Source organism: Callospermophilus lateralis, chromosome 5, assembly GCF_048772815.1.
Source record: "Callospermophilus lateralis isolate mCalLat2 chromosome 5, mCalLat2.hap1, whole genome shotgun sequence".
In the NCBI taxonomy this organism is placed as follows: Eukaryota; Metazoa; Chordata; class Mammalia; order Rodentia; family Sciuridae; genus Callospermophilus; species Callospermophilus lateralis.
Genome location: NC_135309.1, coordinates 66,386,466 through 66,409,707, shown reverse-complemented (window position 1 = coordinate 66,409,707; position 23,242 = coordinate 66,386,466). Strand labels below are relative to the sequence as shown.

Sequence of the window (23,242 nt, the reverse complement as noted above, 5' to 3'; positions counted from 1 at the left end):
AGATTGAGTAACAAAGTAGAACTCCTACATCCAGTACTTATGTGTAATGTTCAAGACTCCAAGCAAGAAGTGACTCAATTGGGTGGACAATGTGGGATGGAGAGGCAGGAGAAGCCAAGGGAAGAGGGAGTAGGGCACGCTGGGGCTGACCTTTGTCCTTGATGAGGTTCTGCACTTCCTGCTTGACGCTGTCGTTCCAGTGGGTGACGTCCACATGCAGGGCATAGTCACAGCAGCTCTTCCCATCAGCCCATTCACGCCACTTCTCATAGGCCTCCGTCAGGCCAGACTCAGGCTCCGGCACCACGTGGTCAACTGGACGATAGAGACCCAGATGGTGACTTAGACGAGGCTCCGCTTTCCCCTACCAGGCCTGTGCCTGCTTGCCTAACTATGACATTAAACTTAGAAAGTGTTCCCTGGTAGCTCCACAATGCTGAAGAGTTAAATGTCTCTTAGTTATGGGATTTGGGACAAATTACTAGTTTCTCTAAACCTCTGTTTTCTCTCCTCAAAACAGGTGACAAGGTGGACAACAGGATGTAATGGCATCTTCCATCTCAGTTTGTTATATCATTAAATGGTAAAAGTCATGTAAAGTGCTTTTCTCGATGCCGGGCACGTGGTAAGTGCTCACTAAATGTTAGCCAGCAATGAATGCCCACTAGATGCTGTTATTACAGGGCCCAGTCACTGTTGATAAAATCGGGCTCTCTTCCCAGGGTGGGAGGAAGCACTTTAAAGTGACACCAGGTTACAAGAAACCAAGGTGCTTCTGTTTACTTATGCAAAAAGATACGGCATCAGGTAAGTGAAACTGAGGCCCAAAGATCTCATTTACATTTGAATTTTCTGGTAAGAATCCAGTTTCTCTGTGGTCCAAAACTACTCTTTCCCCTGCAACAATTAATACTTTTTAAAAAATCACCACATCTACAATTGGTGGGGATAATGTAAAAGTTCCTCTCTCATATTCTCCCCCCTGGGCAGCTGAGGTCAAGTGTGGATTGGTACAACTCTCCTGAGAACAATTTTGAAATATATATCCAAAATGTGGACATTTTTCATACCTTAATTCAATAATTATTCCTATGCTTAAGAGTTATTCCTACGGAAATAAGTGTGGCTGTATGCAAAATTTCAGTTTCAAGGATTGTGCTAATATATTTATATAAGTGAAAAACCTGAAAATAATTCAAGCCTTTAATAATAGGGAAGTTTGTTTAAATACATAAATCAATGATTAGGCATCCATTTTTAAATATTGTGGTAGGGAAAAAAATAAAGAGTGGAAAGATATTCAGGATATATAATTTAGTGAAAATGTCAGGCTAAAATACAGTACAAATATGATGATTATTGTTGTTAAATGGGGAAAATGTGTGTAGACAGCCAACTCTAACAGTGATGTGGGATCATAAGGTTTCTTATTTATTTATCTATTTATTTTGCATATTTAGGATTTCTAAGTTACCTGTGAGGGACACAAAAGCTTTCTGTGACTCCTGTTCTGCTTTACCCTTGTCACCAGATCTTTCACCCTTTCCTAACACAAAAGTTCAAGCAGGATGTGCATCTCAGGCTGGCTGAGCAGGCCCCACTGTGCGCCCACATGGCAGAAAGCCAAGCCAAGATCACTCACTTTCTCTGCCTTGTGTCAAAGGCAGCCTGAGTGCACTTATCGGAAAGCAAATGCATGCAGCGACATTGCTAATGTCTGAAGCAACACCAGGGCTTTCATGGGCAGCAACAGCCAAGAAGTCAGCTGCTTTCCCCTGGGACTGGAGAAATGCTTTCATCTCCCTGGACTGCACCTTTTATGGCCTTGATGCAGTTTTCCTGGGCTTCCACACCCAACTAGCTAAAGCTGAACCCTGCTAGTACTCCTGCCAAAAGAGGTGCATGAGCAGTGGGTGATTCTAGGGCTCAGGCTGTTCCCTACTCAGGGTTGGATGTATATGATGTTAAAATAAACAGTGCTCTGGTTGACCAAGTTTGGAGCCAGTGCCGGAATAGGGCCCAATTCATTGAGATTGCTTCAGGACAGGAAGGACTGCCTTGAAATGCAATGGGTTCGGTAATCCAATGGCATGCAACTCCCTAGGCTTCTTTGGAATTGCAAGTTACCAGAAACAAAACAAAACAAAACCAAAAAACAAAACACAAGGAAAACTACTCTCACAGCTTTGCCTCATCTTAAAGATACAAATTGGTCCGAATACAGCACAGATGAAATAGCACTAAATCCACTGAATCCCACTATTTCCCCAAGAACTGCAAGTAAGTCTGAACTATCATTCTCTCTATGATTTATCATTCTCTTAGCTGCATTTATGATCATGAGCTTCATCACTGTCCTCTACACAGCTACAGTGAGCTGCCAATTTCCTTCGACCAACCTGCTTTTCTCAGCTCCTACAAGGTAAAATGTCTTGAAAGAAGCATACCAGACATCATCAGGGAGCACTTTGGTTGGTACAGTTGTAAAGCACACACCTTGGGGCATCAGGAGTATGCAAAATCTGAAGACTTACTGATCATGGTGGTGCCGCCTGCTAAGGCAGCCTTTGTCCCTTGGAAGAAGTCATCCACCGTGGTCATTCCCTTGTACGGCATCTGGAAGTGAGTGTGGACGTCGATGCCTCCAGGGATCACCATCTTCCCATTGGCTTCGATGGTCTTCACTCCTCCAGGGACAATCAGATTGTCTCCAATTTGCCTGGTGAGACAGTGAAACAACCAGCAATTTAAAAGACCAGACAAACATAGAATTTTAAACATTGTAATATATTTGTTGAAGTAGTCTTTGCAAATGACTCACAAGTCTAGCAATCTTTAAACAATGATAGCTATATATACAGAAAACATGTGTTTCTATTGACATGAAATGATCTGTTATGGGACTATGTGTCCTCGTTTTGGACCATAACCTCAGTGGTTTGACAGTGTCTAGAATATAGTGTGTGTAATGAACATTTTTGAAAAAATAAGCATGTTCCTTTTGTTCTTCATTTAAGGGTGAAGAATAATTTTGGAAAGGCTAGAAGAAGTGTAAACTACTAGATTGTTATGAGAGACAGAAGAAGACAATGAATCATTTCAAGGACAGGTGTGGGAACTTTGGTACATTCTAAGCAGGTCATCTGTGCTCCTAACAAAAGGACTCTGCCTGGGTCATTTCCCACCTCTGTTCTCACTGCCAATCCAGATCTTTCCCTGGTGATTCACCAACCACAGCCGGTAGTAGATTTGTAGGGGATAAAGTAAAAAAATTTGGATGCCTCTAGCACCAGCTGCTGTTGTGTGGTTAGCATCTCTGTAGAAGCTTCAAGCCAAGGTTGGTGATTATGACAACCTCCCCAAGACACAGTTTGGTCTGGGGATCTTCAGAGCAATGGGGACTCAGGTGTGGAGTAAGCCCATCAGCATCTCAAAGGCACACCTCACCAGGAAAGTGACAATAGCAACTGCTCCCTGCACATTGTTCCTTACAGACTACCCAAGGTTGGTTGGTTTTTATGTGATTTCACACTCTGGATTTATACAGCAGGTCAAAACTGTCCAGGTAAAACTCAGATGCATAGCCTCGACATCATCACTGGAGACCTCCTACCTTGGATATATGGCTTGAGTACTTTTCCTTTCTGATCACAGGCAGCTAGAAAGACTCTCTCCTGGGGCAGTAAGAAGTCCAACACCGGCCTGCCAGACTTTTGAGTTCTGCATCTAAAGTATTTCTGACATCTCTAAGAGTTCAACTTTACCACATTACCACGGGTCATTCCAGAGCCACCACAATTCAAAACACACTGTGGAAAAAATGCAGACTCTGATCCTAACTCTACTCTAGACCAGATACTGGCTAGTTCTGGTCCCGTTTTTCTTCCTCATCAGTTTTCCTATAGGAGAAACTGAGAATCAAGGAGATAAAGAACTGCTTGGCCTGTGTGTGTGTGTGTGTGTGTGTGTGTGTGTGTGTGTGTATGTGCTCACGCATGCACGCGTTTGTGTTTTCACCATTTTGACATTCAGTATTACACCAAGTCTGAAACAGGAATGTCTTCTCCTTTTTTCTCCACCATCCTGATCAATGTCACATAATTCTTGGAAGTTTCAGCATCCATCTCCTCCTCTTCAAGTTTCTATTGACAGCCAGTCTGATAATGAAGAGTGTGACCGTGCTCTGGATGGAGGCTACCTGGTTTCCCATTTGCGGCTTACTTGCCAGCAATGTGACCATGGACAACTTAGCCTCACCATGCCTCAATTATTTCGTCTGTATAATGTAATGTGTCCTCCATAGAGTTATGTACATTAAATGTTAGTTTCTGTTGAGCCTATACAAGACTAAAGGCATGTTACAGTTCAATAATCACCAGCTGTTATAACTAACTAATGTCCAGCCCCCTCCCTCCTCTGAATTTCATCTGTTTTTTTCTAATTTAATGCTTGATAGTATTAAATTAGTAAAATAAAATAAGCTATTACCTCATGGTGTTAGGTTCTCTCTCTCTCTCTCTCTCTCTGTGTGTGTGTGTGTGTGTGTGTGTGTGTGTGTGTATATATCAGTTTCTCTAAAAGACTATAAGTTCCCTGGGGAAGAAAGAAAACATGATGACTAGTGCCTTAGACAGCTGCCTTGCTCATAGTAAGTATTCCATAAATATTCAGACTGGCAAACAATTTTGCAACAATTAAAGAGATTATTTCTGTCCTTATATTGGTGAGCTAGAAGGTTGTCAGAGATATTCAAACTTTCAGGATCAGATAAAGATCACATTCACCCAACCTTCTCTCTATCACAGAACAAACAACGATGGTCAATTCCTTCTGTAATATCCTCAACATGTGGCTTTGCAGTCTTTCTAATAAACATGGAAAAAAAGATTCATCCTATGTATTCAGTTCTGCTTGTGGATGCCTGAAATAACATGTGAAGATCTTAGGTTCAACTGCAAAAAAAGGTGTGTGGTCAATTAGTGATGACTGTCATATGAGTGCTGAAATGAGGAGGAGGCATTAGGCACTAAATTTTTTTCCATCTCTGAAAGTCTCTAAGTGAGGGAGCGCATACCTCCAACAATATAATTTTTTAGTCATAGAAAAATATGTACTCAATTTTGGCTTATATTTTCAAGAAATTGTTGCATTACACTGTGGTTTGCCTATTATTTCCACTTCTCTTCTAACATAGAAGAGTAAAAATGTGAATTTGCGAGGAAGCTATCAATGAATATCTTTGTATTTGTTCGTCCATTCGTTCATTCACCCAGCCATTCAATGTATTTCACAGATGTGCTGACCTTTTGCAACTTATTTACTTTCTGTCTGTCTCTTTCTCCTTATCTAAGAAAAGAGGGTGACAATATAATTTCTCCACAGTGCTGCTGGCAGACTGAATGAGATAGAATGGAAAACATCTGACACAGTGTTTGGCACATAGTGCACACTCTGTAAAAGGTAGCTCTAACCAAATCTGTATTGTGCTAAAGCACTGGACTAAGTGTCAAGGCTACAGAGATGAGCAAGATATGATCCTTGCTCTAAGGGGACCTATGACAGAATTGCTGTGATTGATAAAAGCACAGAATGTTTTGAGAATACAGAAAGGGAAGCTTGGGCTTCCTTCCCTCAGCTTTGGCTTGGGATTTGATAAGAACATCTATCTCCCTACAGAAAACTATATCTGAGCTAACTTTTCAAAGATAAATAAGAGGTCTCGTATAATCACAATCTTAAACTAACCAATAAAGTTGAGTAATATAAAAATAAAACTGAATGAGATCACAGGTAGCTAAGAGGATGGATTGGATACTTCAGTTTTATACAATATCTTATCTGTGTGATTGGTGTAACTTGTGGTACATGATTAAAGACCTAAAAAACAATACTGCAAAAATCAAATCCTTCTTTGAGGTTCATAAATAAGGAACTTATGCATAAAAATTAACTGGTATGCACTTATAGGCACCTAAGAGCCATCTGTTTTTAAAGAAATTATACCTCCCTGATGAATCTATTTGGAAATCATGCCTGAAATGCCTGTTCAATCTGTGCCCTGACATTCTAAGCCCTACCCCTTTGTCAAACTTCAACTTAAATACACTTTCTAGCACTGAGAGGCCAGTGCTGGGGAGTGATACTGGCCAAATTATATTCTTACATTGAGTACATGCATGAATATGTAATATCAAATCCTACTGTACGTACAACTATAACGCACCAATAAAAATCTGGAGAAAATAAATAAATACACTATCCCCCAAACCTTACCTATAAATGGATATCTTTCTGTGTACTTCTCTTATCCTGATTTCAACTTCTTTGATACCTTTTACTCAAGGCCAAGATATTTTTAGGGTACTTTTTAAAGACTTTATTTTTCTTAGATTTAAAGCAATAGTGATGCCTTCAGAAACTATGAGCAATACACACACACCACTTTCCCATGACCCACAGAGTGCCAATCAATACAGCTTGTACAAAGCAGTCTTGAGAAATATCCTGTTGATCAAACTTAGATTTTTCACTTCATTTAATACAATATAAACTTCTTTCTAGGCCTCCATGAAGAGAGTAAGTTTAAAAAGAAAGAGAAAAGTTCTATATACATACTTTATTAAGCCATCCTCCATGTAAATGTCAGCATAGAAGGACTGATCATCATTGACGATTCGGCCTCCCTTGATAAGGAGACGGTCACTCTAGAAAAGAAAGAAAACATGAGTTATTGTCACAGTTAGTTCTTCAGAGGAAAGTGATCTGGCAAGTTTTTTCCCATTTGTTGTTCTGGAAATCTGGCAGGAATGTTTTTAATAAAGACATCTCATGTGCCCAAGACTCTCAACGTCTGAGCTGGGTGTATTTGTGTAGAGGATTCACACTTTTTTGTTTGTATCCAATTCAAATTATTATGGAGTTTCACGTCTTGCTTCTGCAATCTATCATGGCCACAGGCTTCTAAAAGTATTTATAATGACACAAGGACACATTCAGCTTATATTATGTTTAAAATTCAGGATATTCATATATGTATGTACACAGCACACAAGCTGTGATGTATAAGGAAATCACTAAATAGAAACAGACAGAATATCTATATTGTTTGACTCAGGGTGAAGAAATTATGCAGGATTCATATTTACTTCATCATACTCAGTATTGCTCACAATTTCTGAAGGCATCCTCATTGCTTTAAACCTAAGAAAAATAAAAATTTTTTACTTAGATGAAATTTGGATAAGTGATCCAAATGGAAACAATGAAATATATTCCAAGGTTATTAACAAAAAAATATAGTTTTTCTATATAGGTCAGGAGGTGGGTAAATTAGTGTCAACCCTACAGATCATATATTTCATTAAACACATGAAGTTTAGACTGAAGCAGGAGCTTGTGATTGAACAGATGCAACTTTGTTGGTTAATGGGGAAGAAAAGTATTCCCAGGAGTCTAGCTGGTGGAGCTATGAAGTGAATAAAGAATGGCTGGCTGGTTTTGTGAAGAATTCAACTTAGAGACCTCACCTCTGTCCACCTGTCCATCCATCCATCCATCCACCCATCTATCCATTTGTCTATCATCCATCCACTGATACAGCAAATAATTATTGAATATTTATCATGAAACTTGTGGGGAGGGTACAGTTGTGAATAAGGCACACGTCACTGCTTTATGGAACATAAAGGGAAAATCTAACAATAAAGAAGAAGAGAAAATTCAAAACAATGTAACAGTGCATATTAAGTGTCAAGAATATAGGGGAAGGGGGCTTATTTAAACAAAGATGTAAAAAAAAAGTCTTTCCAAGGTTTGAGCAATTTTGACAGGGTGAGGAAGAAGAACTTCTGCCGGCAGAAGGAACAGCATGTGCAGAAGGTCCGAAGTAGGAATAAAGCTTGTTTCTTTGAAAATCTGAAAAAAAGATCAAGTGGCCAGAGCTTAGGTTCAAGGACAGTAGCCTGTGATGAGGCTGAGAGGTGGGAAAGCTGTTCATCTTGGGATTGGTAAGAGTTTGGGTTTGAATGAAAACACACTGAGACACATGGAAGGACAATGATTGGAGGAGTGAAGAGTGCCTGTGTAGAAAAAGGAATCTGGCTGCAAAGCTTGGGGCAAATGTCCTCCATGGCTCTTTGACTCTGGGGGTGAAAGGTGGCAGGTCAAGGGGTCAAGGTCAGGAAGACCTCATATTCAGAACTATTCAACATCACCATTCCCATGATGCTCATTCCCTGGTCCCTATTTGATAAGATAGCTTCCAAAGAGTTTATGGAAGAAGCCCCACAGATGGGTGACTTGTGACTTCGAAATACAAACATGTTAACAGGACCAGAAATTGAGACATAGAAGTAGGGCCCCATGTGGGATAAAGAAAATTACCACTTAGCTTCTGTTCCCAAGGTGTTGCAAGAGAATAAGAAATTTCATCATGCCATATTGTCAGGAGAGAGGACTTTAAAAAGATACAGATCAAGGTAGTATTTATGAAAAAAAAAAAAAAAAGAACCTTAATCATGGGGCAGGGAAGCTGTGGTGATGAGGTCCAAAACGTACTCCCACCAAACATGATGCAAAAGCCCCTCATGGTCCAGTCTCTGCCAACATGTCCACCCTTATTCCTGACATGTACTGCCTCAAACTCTGTGCAGTGATGAAACCATGAATCAGGTAGTTCTTGTCACCTATCAGGCTTCCTGGCCACCAAAGCTTTGCAAAAATGTTCTCTCTGCTTTCTTATATGTTCACCTGACACATTTTCCTTTGCCAAGCCTCCAGCCAAGGGGTTTCTCCACCCCACCCCCCAATGTATTACCTAACTTCTCATCAAATTTCACCTGCTCCCACTGCAATTAAGTTTGATGAATTAAGAAGTCCTGAAATAGCTGATTTATGTTGTTTATTATCCTCTCACAAGTCCAGAGACTCCTTTAGTGTCTTGATCTGTTTGCCTTGGTTCCTAAAACTCATCTTAGAAAACTGTCATGTATCAAAGAAATAGTAAAGGGTGGGACATTGGGGGCTGTATTATATCAGCGTAAGGCATCTGAGTCAAAGAAACACATGAAGTGGCTATGAATTTTTACCTTTGAGGGAAAAAAAAAATTGAAAGGATGGTGCAAGCTACTGTTTGTACAATACTACAAGGCTGTATGAGACAGCCTAGGTCTGCACTTCCAAACTCATGTACACATTAGAAAAATACCTCTTCCCAGTCCCTGCTCAGGTACTACATCTGAATTTCATAAGCTCTCTAGGAGGCTCTTCTGCAGCCATGAGCCAGCCCTGCACTGAGTCACAGTTCAACACAGTCCCCCACACAGTTCTGTGTGTCTGTGAAGGCAGCAGAATCTCCAGTAGACGCTCCATAATGTGATACCTTGATAACCGTAAGAGTTCCCTCTCAGGACTCAATGCTTTTCTAATGTTCTTTATCTTTCCAGCAAAGAGCTGAACTAAACTGGGTTTTGGAAAGGGGCCTATCTGAGAACAGTTATGAAACATGACCAGGCCGAGGATTAGGGTTTCAGCCCGAACCACTAGTGTGATCATCACTTCCTTCAAAAAGCATCAAATGTCAATAAAGGGGAGGGACTCCTCTTAGGCCCCGTGGACTCCTTAGGAGTAGAAGGAGCTGAGCCAAGTGGAATTAACACCATGGAGCTAGTGTCATTGGAAACCCTTCAAATGATTATTAAATAAACTCTTTCTGGCTCATTGATCAAAGATGAATGATAGGTCTGGTGTAGGTCTCGGAGAAGGGAGTGAAAAGACTCCTGCTGAATGGGTTATGGGTATTATTATTATTAGTCTTTATTTTTAAGAGCAGATATATCAAAACCTGAACTCATAGATTTCTAAAAATGCTTCTTTGGGGGGTCTTTAGCTTGCTTTCCATTCTTTCCCCACTAAAAATGCACTTGATGATTCTGACCTCTTTCCACGCGTGGTGTATCTACTACAAAGGGCAGCCCAGAACACAGAGTCACAGAGGCTGAAAAGGCGCTGAGGAATTTGGAGATTGGGTGTGACAAACTACTGACCATACCAGGCCACATAAAACCAAATGTCATGGGACACAGAAATACTTGTCTATAAACTCAAGGACCAGCCTCATAGATTAACATTCTGAGGTCAAAAGCTGAAAAGATGAGCACTCAACATCTTTGATTACATGTCATCTTCAGTGATGAGCATCACTTTGGGGGGCTCTTTGTTTTCTCTTTGTGGCAGCTAAGGCTTCTAAGCACCCACAGTCTAGTTGGAGCTCAGCGGTCTTTCCATGTAATGATATACATAAGGAATAGTGACATTTCTAGGGCACACTGGGGTGACCTGGAGGGTATCTGCACCCAAAATGAAACTATTCAGAGCCTCGGGTAACCAGCTGGGGACTCTGCTTGGGCCCTGTACATGCACCAAGGGCCAGTACTTCATCCTTCTGAAGCCCAGCAGGGTATCAGGCCACCAACTGGCAAGCTGTAGTCCAGCTATGTTCTCCCCACTACTGGGAAAATTAGACCACTCGACTAGGCATGGGATCTTAAGTTCAGGCTAAACATCTCAGAGCTTCAGGTTTTTTCTTTAGATCAGAGTGATGATAATACTTAGCTCACCTCCCAAAGTCACTGCCAGGAATGAGGTTGAGGGTATAGAGGGGATAATGGGGTCGGGGGAGGAATGTAATACCTACTCCACAATGGTATACCTAATAAATATCAGTTATATGTTTTCCATTAATATTATTTATAGTATGTTAAATTGTTTTTAAAGCCTTAAGAAGTATACTGAAGAAAATTATTGCTCCCATTATCCAAATAGGGACACATACACAGAGAGGTGACTCACACCAAGAGAACCAGTGAATCAGTTACAGTCGCAGGTGTCTCACCTCTTGGTACTGATTTCCCTGAGGCTACTGAACCAAGTCTATTTAAACCTTACAATAAAAGGCTCTTTCTGACAGGACTCTCTTCTCTGATTCCAAATCTGACTATTTTAATGTTTAAACTACAGGCCAGTTCTCTGCAGTAGGTAACTTTACAAATACACTAAATCTAGCCAGAACTTACCAAATCAATGCATTAAACCTGCCCCTGTGGCCTGAAATGTGTCAATGCAGTAAAGGGAACTAATTTACAATTCAGGGTAGCAAAGGTCCTTGAAGTGTGATAAAAGTGTAACCTCTTTTTCCTTCACTAGGGCATAATAAAGTTTAGAAAAAATTAAAATTATGGTTTTGTGAGATAGAGAGAGGAAAGGAGAGAAGGAAGAAGGGAAGGAGGGAAGGAAAAGTAGGAGGGGAAAGGAAAGAAGAGGGGAGAGAAGCAGGGCAAAGGCGTAGGCGATAAACCCTTAACAAGGATGTTAAGAAGAGCAACCACTGACTGATGACTGATTCCAACTAGCACAGGGAGTGAGAAGACAGCATCAGGAACTCAAGATTATTGGGTATGTTGGTTCCCATTTGAGTTTTCCTCCTCTAGTTCTCGTTGTCAAGAATGTAAGCTGCTGGTTTTATCTTAGGTAAGGAGAATGTGCCTCCAGAAGAAACCAGAGCTAAAGACACATCTGTTCCATGCTCAGTAGACATTCCAGCAGCTCAGAATACAAGCTATAATCTCATGAAGAGAGACAGAATAAAAAGTGGAGAACGAATCTTCTAGAATCAAATAATGTGTTACCTGCATTCAAATCACAAAGCACAGACTCTGAGCCCCAGTGGGGATTCAAAATCCTTTTAAAAGTTCAGATGAAGGCATGGATGGTTATTTTAAGTAAATTCCCATTGGAGTGATTAGATTTGACTTTCAAAAAACACTCTCACTCTTAAGAATATATCAAATGAAAAAAAAAAAAGAAGAAGAATATATCAGGATGGATAGACCACATGGATGAAATCTTGTTGATTTTCTAAGAAGGTTCGAAGAAGACCTGCATGCAACCTTATTATGTATGCAACCTTAGGTAAGGGCAGCTTAGGGTGCTGGTTTAAGGATTATGGGGCTTACTCTATATAAAACATTGATCTCTGCTTGGCACACTGTAACCGCTCAATGTGCAGGAGCTACCAACATTATCATTCCTTATAATTATAACAAGCCACTGTAAAACTCTTCTCTCAGAAATAAAACTGAACTAACATTTTGTTAATCAAAATATAACAGACCTTCCCATAAAGGGAATTCTGGAGATACCAGTCTGTAGCCAATCCTCACCACTGTTCTGAGTTCCTGTCACCAGCTAAGACTTCTCCTTTTAAACCACCCCGACAGGGCAAGTTCCCATGGCCCTTCCAGGTCATTCTTCCTCTACAAAAAAAAAAAAAAAAAAAAGCCCTTATGAAAAGATAAAAAGCTACTCTCTTCCAGCAGGAGAGTGGGTGGTAAGGCATTGCCCCATATCCACCCTCCCTACCAGCATATTGAACGGCTTTGGGATCCTCAATGACCAGCAGGCCTGTGAGACAGAGATAGAGAAAGGTCTGCAAATCTTTATTGAAACTAGGTAGAGTTTAACAGGGTTGGCTCTTCCAAACCACTGACCTGCTGCGAGTCTCAAACACACTCTTCATTTCTCTCTTTATCCAAACACACTGGTGCCCACCAAGGAGTACAGGATGGAAGTGAACGTGGGGCACTCCTTCACAACGCAACCCACTGTACAGAGTACACAGCACACAAGGAGCTCATGCTATTTCACAGTATTATGTTTGGCCCTGGAGGTAGAAAGTGGCAGGGAAAACAGAAAGGAGGAGACAAGAGTAGCCAAGGGCAATATTAACCAGGGCAGAATGGCTGGTCAGCCTTCAGGAACAGAACATCAAAGCCAGTCCTGTGCATTCTTCCCTCCCGAAACCTCATGCTTACCATTTTGAAGATGCAATTATCAAAGGGCCTGACAAGTGATGTAACCTGACCTGGATCAGAGTGGATAAGGAATAATTGTGGATGGCACTTTGGTCTCAGCCCCCTGATAATTAGTCTGTCAATCTTCAAGTGGGTTCCAAACATGGATAAGCTCAAATGATAGATATCATTGGAGAACCAGGCCAAAAGCAAGAGGATGGGGGAAGGGCACTGGGCAGGAGGAACCATGGAGCCATTCGGTTCTTGTAGGGAGGTCAGCTGGGTCCACGCAGCCCAGATCTCAATTACTTACGCTCACTCCTCCTTTATAATATTTGACATATCCTGTGCAAACTGTGCTGTTATTTGTTTAATATTATCCTTAAATAAACAATTTTAAAAGTAAACAACACCTTATTCCTATAAATTCTAAGCTAGCATCATTTGCCAAAAATAGTAAACATAGAATAAATAAAATAAAACCATTAGTAAATTTTACATATATTTTGCCACCTTCAAAAAGTTTCAAAAAGGAGTCCAGTGCCATGCTACATGCCTATAATCCCAGGGGCTCAGGAGGCTGAAGCAGGAGGATCCTGAATTCAAAGCCAGTTTCAGCAACTTTGTGAGGCCCTAAGCAACTTGGTGAGACCCTGTCTCTAAATAAAATATAAAAATGGGCTGGGGATATGGCTCAGTGGTTAAGTGCCCCTGGGTTCAATCCCCAGTGCAAAAAAGGAAAGTTCAAAAAGGATGTTTAGATCTCCTATTTTGTTAAAAAAAAAATTATCTAGTATCAAGGAAGTGTTAATGAGAGATAAACATCAAATTGAGACTCCTTACTTGATCTCATCAGAAGATTTGAAAAAGAGGAAAAATTTCCCATTATTGTGAGTCAATGTTATTTAATGCCCTCTTTCTGAAATAATCTGATTTAACAACAGAAATATCATGCTGATATGGGCCAGGCCAATATGGGAGGACATGAACCAACATGGCTTGGTTATGTATCTATACAAAGTTTACATATCTATGAAGTACAGATAAGAATGCCTATGTCACAGGCCTACAGCAAGAACTAATGGCATGATGCAGGGCTGGGCATTTTCAAAAGGCTCATAAGCAATAGCTATTACACAAATGAATACTACTATTGTGCTACAATTTCTATTTTATTACTTTTATTATACAGATATATAATAAAAGTCAAATCCAAACTGCAGAAGAAATTTAACGTAGCTATTATCATTATATATGAACTTCCTGAGAAACATGGTGCTCAGGACTAGTGTATAAAGTCCAATATGAACTAAGAAAAGTCAGTGCTTTAGAGAACTAATTTGTCTCATTGGTCTAGATTTCATGTGATTGCGTGTGTCTTGCTATTTTTTTTTCATTGTTGTTGTTTTCTATTGCATTATTCCTTCTTAGGCTTCCAATCCATGCACTATGGGTGACAGCATGTATACATGTGCAGCCTAGGGGAGTGGGATCCAGCCTCCATCAAAAAGGATCTTTGTCCTGTTAGCCCCTGAGACTGTGCAAAAGCCAAATGTCTATTCCACCAGGAGCAAGGGCTGGAATTCCAATACAGGCCTCAATTCTAAGGATAAACAAATTTAATAACTCATTCCTGAAATATATACTTGCAGGATGATTAGCCATGATATTCTATATTATGTAGAAGCAAAGATGAACCAGTAATAAAAGTAAGCTAGAAGAATGTGAAGAAAAAGACAAAGTGTCACTGTAGAAAGAGTAAAACAATTAGTGGTTACCAGTGGTGGGGTCGGAGGTGAGAAGGGAAGGATGAGTTGGTAGTGAGTGGAACACAGGATTTTCAAAGAAGTGAAACCTCCCAGATGAGGCTATAATGGTAGACAGATGACACCATACATTCAGCAAAAGGAATGTGTCCTAATGGAAATTATGGACTTTTATCAACAATGCTATTGATATTGAAGAGTCATCGGTTATAACAAATATACCACACCAATGCAAGATAATAAAGGAGTTTTATGTACTTTATGCCTGATTTTTTCTAAACCTGAACATACTTGAATAAAACAGTCTATTAATTGAGAAAGAGAACAACCTTCTGGCAGTAATTGAGGAAGAATCCATATAGGCCTCATCTGACATGGATCTTGGGGACAGTGGCTAATTTGGACACAGGAATGGGCAAAGGGAGTTCTGACGAGAGTGAGAATACAATAATTTATGATTAGTATTTACTGAAAATTTCCTATGTGCCAAAATTTATTAGAAGCTTTAGGTATCTTTCGTTCATTTAATCCTCAATAAAATACCCAATGAATTGATGAGGCTATGGAAGTGGAGGCATACAGCCAGCCTGCAGTGACCCTGCAGGAAGGCATTCAAAAAAATGACCCTGACTCCATTGGTCGCCTTCTCTCCAATCTCCTACTGGTTCCACATGAACTGAAGGCAACCAAAATCCCAAAGGGGCAAAAGGGCGTATTCATGGAGACTCCACAGTTCCAGGGCACAGAACATGGTACACAGAGGTGGAGAGAGTAGAGGGAGAGGCAAAAAGAAAATACTCAGCCTAATCTGGAAAAGTCCAACAATGGGACATGATTTAATAAGCTATAATACAGTCCCACTATCGATTACTAACTAGGGATAATCTTAAATTCTTAAGTTGGTTAAATCTGGTGGCTTATTTTTGTTTATTTTTTTGTTTTGAGACAAGGTCTCACTAAATTGTTTCGGGCCATGCTAAGTTGCAGAGGCTGGTTTTGAATTTGCAATCCTCCTGCCGCAGGCTCCCAAGAGGCTGGGATTACAGGCATGCACTACCACGCCTGGCAAATATCTTGAACAGAGGAAATATCTAAAATGAGTAAACCATGGCATAATGGGCAAACTATGTTCTTGTTCTTGCAAAAGCAAACAAAAACACTACATATGTTCATCATGTTTTTTTGTTCAAGCAGGAAAAGGATTGGGAGGATGTACATCAATTATTAATATTAGGTATGGTGGGAGGAAGGGATGCCAAAGGAGGAGGTACAGAGAACTTTTTTCTTCCCTTTCCTGTATTTGCATATTTACATTATTTCTTTAGTTGCAAAATGCACATGGCATTTAATAACTTTTTGAAGGAATTTAATAAAGAAAATTTTTATAAAAAGGAAAAAAATTAAGTGATTGCTATGGCCCAGTGCAACAGCAAGAATATGGATTGGAACATGCATGACATAATCAGAGAAAAGCAACTAAGGAAGTGAAAGAGAAGAGAATGTCAAAGGCAACTTCAGCTTCAAAGCAGGATGTCCAGGAAGGACTCACTAATACAAGCAAAGAATAGAAAAAAGGAGCAAAAAAGCTGACCTGCTAAGTATAAATAATAATTTGGAGGGACTGGCCAACCACACAGCTATGTAGCAGAAATGGGGGCCTGGGATTTAGGAGTCATGTGTTAATGGATGGATCTGAGCTAGTGCCATACTGGAAAGGCTAAGATAGTAAGAAGACTCCTGGAATGGGAATCAGGAGCCCTGGAATCTGGTCATGGCCCTGTGATCCAGCAAGTGACTTCACCACCTCTCTCTGCTGCTGTGTGGATGAATGGTACTCACCTCCCTCTTAAGAGGCAGCTCTCCTCTTTGATCATTTCTGACTGACAGCTGGCTTTGACTGGATCTTTACAATGACAGGGAAGCCTAGTGAATTCCCACCCTACTGCTTTTCAGAAACAAAAAACCTTTTCACTATATTTGAAAGCCGGCCAAAATGCAATTCCCAGAAGTGAAATGCAGGCTTGGGCCTTGGAATGTGTGAGCGGGCACCTTCAAATAACAGGCAGAGGCTCCCATCTATTTGTGGAGGCTAAAAGGATTCTTCTGCAAGTCAGATATTATACTTTTAAAGCTGGTGGGGACTTCTTGGGGATTGTGGTAAAAACACACAACCACTGGCTTATGCAACTTCCTAAACCTCTCCCACAGTGGATGAACTTAAGAGAATAACACAGTTGTGGGGCTCCAGATCCCACTACAAAGGGGGCCCTGAAGAGCAGGCATGGGAGGAAAGTTGTCCCCCAGTCTGCTCTGCCTTGGAGTCCAGACATCAACGATTGAGTCTGGAGCTTCCTCTTCCTCATCCCAGCCCAAGAACGCAGGTGATCAATCAAAGCAGAGCAGCAGAATGGGAGAGGGCGGGAAGAAAGGCCTTTGAGTCCTGGTTGTAAAATGAGGAGAATGATATATGCCCCCAAAGGGCTTCAGTGATCATTAAGCCCAGATTCATAGTAAATGCTCAATAAACAGGGCTTCCTTTAAAGGCTACAACCCAAATCTTCTCAGGTCACAAACATCCACCTGGACACCCACCCTCCTTTCTATGTAACCTTGAAAAGTAGTTTGACTTTTCATTTCTTTTTAATTCTGTTTAGTTTATATGTATACCTTAATTAAGGACCCAGACACACTTCCTAAAAAGGAACATGGAGCAGGGAGGGAAAGAAAGAGTCACTCTTTTTCTGGTTCTTTCTTGACACAAGAAAACAGACTGTGGTAATGGCTAATTCTCTTGGTCACCACATTCCATCTGCTTAAAAGCTTATATTCCCATAGCTCTGCTTTCATTTGAGAGATAGGTAGCTATTAAAGCAGTGGCTATTTTTGACTCTTGGGCCTCAAACTTCCCTATGTTATACTGAGAGAAAACTGCAGATGCTCCGAGAACAAGGACTTCAAGAGGTCAGGCAGACCTAGAATGAAAGGAGCTCTTGAACTAGACATAAAGGAGGCACCACTTAAACCTTATCAGAACTCTCAGAGGGTAGTTAATCCTAAAACAAAAGATTTCTTCACCTTCAACAAAGTTCCAAGGCTTTACACATAACAGAAACCTTCTGGAATGTATACAAGACTGTTTACTGTCTGCAAAGACTATGCTAATATTACAGAAATATGCCCCCTGTGCTCAAAGACACACAGACTTGATCTTACTCACATAGTCACCAGATTGTGCCTCTCTCTTCCTCATCATTATTTAACACTCACTGACTAACACCAGGAGTAAAGCCTTCTTTAGGAAACATTCTGAAAGAATCTTTTATGACGTGTCTCTGCTCATAAATGTTGCAGGCTAAAGTTTACAGTTGCCAATGTTTTATGCTTACCAAAGCAAGATGTTCACTGTGACGTATATTAAGACATGTCTAAAAAATAGCAAACAAGATGCAACCTTTGTGGGACACCCTAGACACAGCAGGTTTTCACCAGGGTCACCACTGTCTCCCTGTTACCCCACATCTTCATCTTTTATTCACCATTTCTCTTATTCAAGGGTAGCCTTGGTGAGGCAGGGATGTCCCTATCATCACGGAGCAGATGTCTAGTAGGCTTTTGACGCCTCTTCCTTGACACCTGCTCTTCCCAAACCACTTAACCAAGGGAAAGCATACTAGTGTCAAGTGAAGGAGATGTGTCACTTTTAATTTGTGAATTTATGCATTCGTTCCTTCAGTTAATGTTTATTAATGTCTCCTGTTTATAGTACTATAGATAATTATAGTGAGAAAAATAAACTCCCTGCCATGGTAGTGATTGAAAAGACAAGGATCGAGTAAGCTACTAGATAACTGGCATAATTATCTAGCAAATAATTGAGTGTGGAGCTTCAGCAAAAGGAATGTGTCCTAGTGGAAGCTATGGATTTCTATCAACAATGCTATGGATATTGAGGAGAAAAAGGACAAGGGCATGGGGGAACCCAGGGAGAGACAGGAACTGCTTTTTAATATGAAGAAGGCATGTCTAGGAAGCTGTCAGCCGAACAGAGACTTGAATGATCTGAGTATTAGGAAAACAGTGTACCCCACTCTGAGGGAACAGAGAGCAGAAGCTCTGAGTTGGACCTGAGCAAGTCATGTCCTAGGGAAGGCAAGAGGGGAGGACAGCCAATGCCCAGTCACTGAAGGCCAGAAGGCCTGAAGACCTAGAAGTTGGCAGGGCCAGCCCCGCAGGATCTCAGAGCCATGGCCTGTGTTTCATTTGAAGTGCAACAGAAGATGTTTGAGCAGGGGAGTGAATTGATTTACATTTCAAAAGGCTAGCCCTGGTTATGCCTGCAGAATAAATTAGGGGTAGGCAAAATGGAAGCACAGAAACAGTCAGGGAGTTCCTGCAGTAGCACGACAGAGGCTTGAGCTAGGGTCGTGGTGGTGATGAGAAATGAAGTGTTTGGATTAAAGATTCTAAAGGCAGAGCCAAGAAAGTTGCACAGGTATACCTAGTTGAGCTGGGACTCAACTCCAATGTCTGCTGAAAACAAAGCCCACTCACCTCTTGACTTGACTATTGTTTTCTTCCCATTAAATCTAATGTCTACATTTTAAGAACTGACAGACCACACAGCTTTAAGACAGGGAGGAGGTGCTGCTATAGAGCCATCTAGATGCAGTATTTAAAGTACCTCCTATTTCTTCTATCGTAACATCTATCTGGGTTTTCAGGGAGTTCAGGTTTTGTTTTGGTTTTGGATTTTGTTGGTTAAATGTTTATCACATCTTATTTACAATATTTCTAAAAACTGCCATTGTAAACTCTGGTCTAGACAATTTTCAAGTCTATTTACCTTATAGACGTGTGGGTTTGATTTCCTGCATTACTAAATATGACCCAGAATGGGTTACTGATTCTCCTTCAGCAGATCAGATTTCTTCAGGGCCTGAAGTCCACCACTATGAACATTAGTTCTTCATTAGGTGTAACTGTTCATTTTGACATGTGAAAGTATGTCACCAGTGAGATTATAGTAAAGCCCAAATACCTTGGTTATTGTCTTGAATTTCCCTGATCTGTATTTTATTCTAAGTCAGGAGCTAAATACTTTTTTTTTTTTTTATTTTTTTAGTTGTTGATGGACCTCTATTTTATTATTTATATAGAGTTCTGAGAGTCGAACCCAGTGCCTCACACATGTGAGGCAAGAGTTCTACCACTGAACTGCAACCCCAGTCCAGGAGCTAAATACTTTCTATCTAATCAATTAAGTGGATTCCAGGTCATGGAGACATTGGAGGGCATTGTTTCTTTCTCCTACCATTAAACAATTTGATAAGTAAGATTCCTAAGCAGCTTGGACTAACTTCCTTATTGGGAAGTGGTCAGTGAAGATTTTAAAGTCAAAAAGAGGGTGAGTTTGAGTCCACCGGTTAGTTAATAACCATGTAATTTAAATAAACTAGCTTCCTGAGTCTCAATTTCCTCATCTATTAATTGGGGCTAATAATAACTATAATCCAGGCATGTTATAAGGCTTGAATGAAATGAAAATTATGATTAAAAATCAATTAGCATGGGCTCTGGCCTGGTATTGTTTATTACACATATTAATTATCTTGGTCTCCCTGGTCTGTTCATTAAGAATTTCCCAAGATAGAAGTTTTGGATTTTTAAATTCTTTGATCTTAACTTTCCCTTGTATGACTATGCTAAGATTTCCATAAAGCAGTAACAGATCTGGTGGCTTAAATAGTAGCAACATGTCTTCTCCCAACTCTGCAGGCTAAGATCTGAGACCGTGGGTCTGGGCTTGTTTCTCTGAGCCCCTCTCCTGACTTGTTGGGGGCCCTCTTCTCCCTATGCCTTCCGTGTCTCCCTCTGGGTGTCGGTGACCTAACGCTCTTCCTATGAGACTCCTGCTGGAGTAGGGCTCACCCTAATGACCTCATTTAACACGATTATCTCCTTAAAGACCCTCTTTCCAAGCAGTCACATTCTGAGGTACGGGAGGTTACAACTTCAACATATGAACTTCAGGGGGCTTGTCAGGGGATGATTTGTCCCCAAAATTCTCTTGTCTTCCTCCCTCAAAAAAGGTGAGGGAAAGCATGAACCAAAGCAAGGGAGGATGAATCTTATGAGCACCACCCGCTTTTAAAAAATCTTATTTTACTGTTTGACCTTGGCCAAACTATTTTTCCTCTTTGACCCACATAGTCTTAATCATATAAATGAAGGGGTCAGAATAACAGGTCCTTCTCTTCCTGCCCTTAACCTAGCAAAGGTAAGTTTTCCCCATGATTTCTCATAGCAAAAGGGAATCTATGCTAGAGCACACAATGAAATGACCAAAACAAAAACAAACATATCTTCTTCGTGAAATAAACCCAGGATGAAGTCTCTAGAAGCAGAGGATTACATTCAATTGCCTTACAAACTTCTTAATTACTTAAAGCCTTTTCTCTTTATAAGGCCATAATTTAAACCTACTTAGTTGGATAAACCAGAAATCCTGCTCTGAATTTATCAATATCCGTAAACAAAGTAACCTCATCAAGATTTGGGACCCAGATTGGCTTTGAGGGAAAGAGAGCATGTTTTCAAATAAAGGTCTCCTTGAAAGAATTAAGGGGAGAAGAGTTCTAAAAACAAACACACATACAGAGAGAAGATGTAAAATTAAAACCAGCTTCCAAGCTTATAGGTTAAGCCAACGAGGAGAGAGGGAATAGAAAACCGGCCATGTTTCCTCTCCAGCTGTGCAGCTTCAGGTCTCAGGACACTGTGTCCCTGTATACATGTCGACAGCCTCAACAAGGCAGGAAGGCAGGCAAGGGCAGGGGAGAGGAAACAAATGTGCTCATTTGAGAGCTGAAGAAAGCAGAGAGAGAAAGCGGTTTTCCATGGAAAATGGCACAAGGGATGAAGTAACTCGCATGGAGACATTCCAGAGACATGACATTGGGATGTAAGTCTACAGTCAGAGACTCCTACACTGAGTGGCTTTGAGCAAGTTATTCAACCTTTCATCTTGGGGTGGCTTTTAATTGGACTTTAACTGAAACGCTTCAACTGAAAATAAATCTTTTATTTCATTTTTGTTGTTAATACAAAGATCCTGGAAACAACCAAGATTATTCAAACAAACCAAATGGGATTCATTTACCTTCATTCCTCAAGCAATGGGATAATATACAGCTAGCTGAAATTAGGTTACAGGAGAATATTTAAGACATGGAAAGCTGTCGATGATATATAGTAGAATTGAAAAAAAGGACATAAAACAGCGTGAACAATTTGAGGTGCTACTTTAATAAGTGACACCTAGAGTCATAAGAAAAAACTTCTCAGCAAGGATACTAATTGGATTCACAATGGTTGTCTCTGAGTAATTTCATTGTGGTTTATTAATTTGTTCATATTTTTGGTAAATTTTTCTACAGCCACTGTACTTTTTTTGCAATGGGGAGGGGAGGGAAGTCTCAGTTAACTTTTAAAATCTCAGTGTGCTACAATAAACCAGCCAGTAGAAAAAGACCTAATTCATTTGGCCTCAGTTTCCTTGTCTGGAAAGGGAGACTGAACTTCAAAAAAAATCTTTAAGAATAATTTTTCAGATCACATTAAGACAAACTTCAGCAGAATCTTGCCTAGGGTTTATTTCAGAGGATGGAACATGCAGGGTTGGGTTTGGAGAAGCTGGCATTCAAATTGTTAAGAAATCCTTTATTGGTATTTTTGTTAATTCAATGTAAAGCGGCTTTTAGAGCTGGCATCTCCCTAGCAAGTTGTTCCTGTAAGTCCAACAGTGTGGAATTGCTATGGATATGCAGGAAAGCAAGATTGTACCCAATAGCAAGGCTGAAAAACTTCCCCATGCCCAACCCACATGCAGAGAAGGGGCAGCAACTGGCCGTTCTTCACATCTCCCATCAGCTAAACCACTTAAGCCTGATGGGAAACAGGCGCAGAGGAGTAAGCCCTGGACTAGACGTGAACTCAGACTGGACCCAATGCTTTGGGATTCTAGAAGTGGGAGAAGATAAAAGAAGGCAGAATTTAATACAGCACCATGTAGTGGGGTTAATGAAGAGACAAAGATGATGTTGCCAAGAAATTAAGTATTATACATCTGTATCATGAGTGGTCATCTATTTTAAAAAAATACTAGTTATCATGATATTTGTGGTATATGACAATGATCAAAATATGTAATTAGTTATGCTTTATTTTCTTGCTTTAAATAAATGTTTATATTCTCGCTTATAAAAAAAAAGAAAAAGAAGAAAGAACATGGGCTATGAATCTGATAAACTTAAGTTTGAATTTTGGTTTCACCACTGAAGGCTTGTGTGACTTAAAGAAAATTACATCTGTGGGAAATCTATGTTTTTCTGAGTATTGAGATTCTGAATAAAATACAATAAATATTAATTCTTCTTATTATTAAACTAATTTTCCCTGTGTATTTATCTAGATTAGATTTTACCATGCCAATATTTATGCTGTTAGGCTCAGAGCTGGTGGTCAATGAACACTTTTAATTCAATTAAAAAATAGAAAAATGCTTTTATTACTTATGATTTTATTATATGATATGATTATAATACATATAATGCTTCAGATGATTTCTAA

General features: G+C 40.2%; 1 protein-coding gene across 2 annotated transcripts in view; it reads right to left on the bottom strand.

Moving 5' to 3' along the window:
• Dpysl3 (dihydropyrimidinase like 3) overlaps positions 1-23,242 on the bottom strand; it is a 106,460-nt gene that overhangs the window by 24,960 nt on the left and 58,258 nt on the right. For both annotated transcript variants that reach the window (XM_076856751.2, XM_076856752.2), the window contains exons 2-4: positions 6,616-6,704; positions 2,535-2,719; positions 151-315 (exon numbers count right to left, since the gene is read on the bottom strand). In XM_076856751.2, the coding sequence (XP_076712866.1) occupies positions 151-315; positions 2,535-2,719; positions 6,616-6,704 (439 nt within the window). The remainder of the gene's footprint in view (positions 1-150; positions 316-2,534; positions 2,720-6,615; positions 6,705-23,242) is intronic.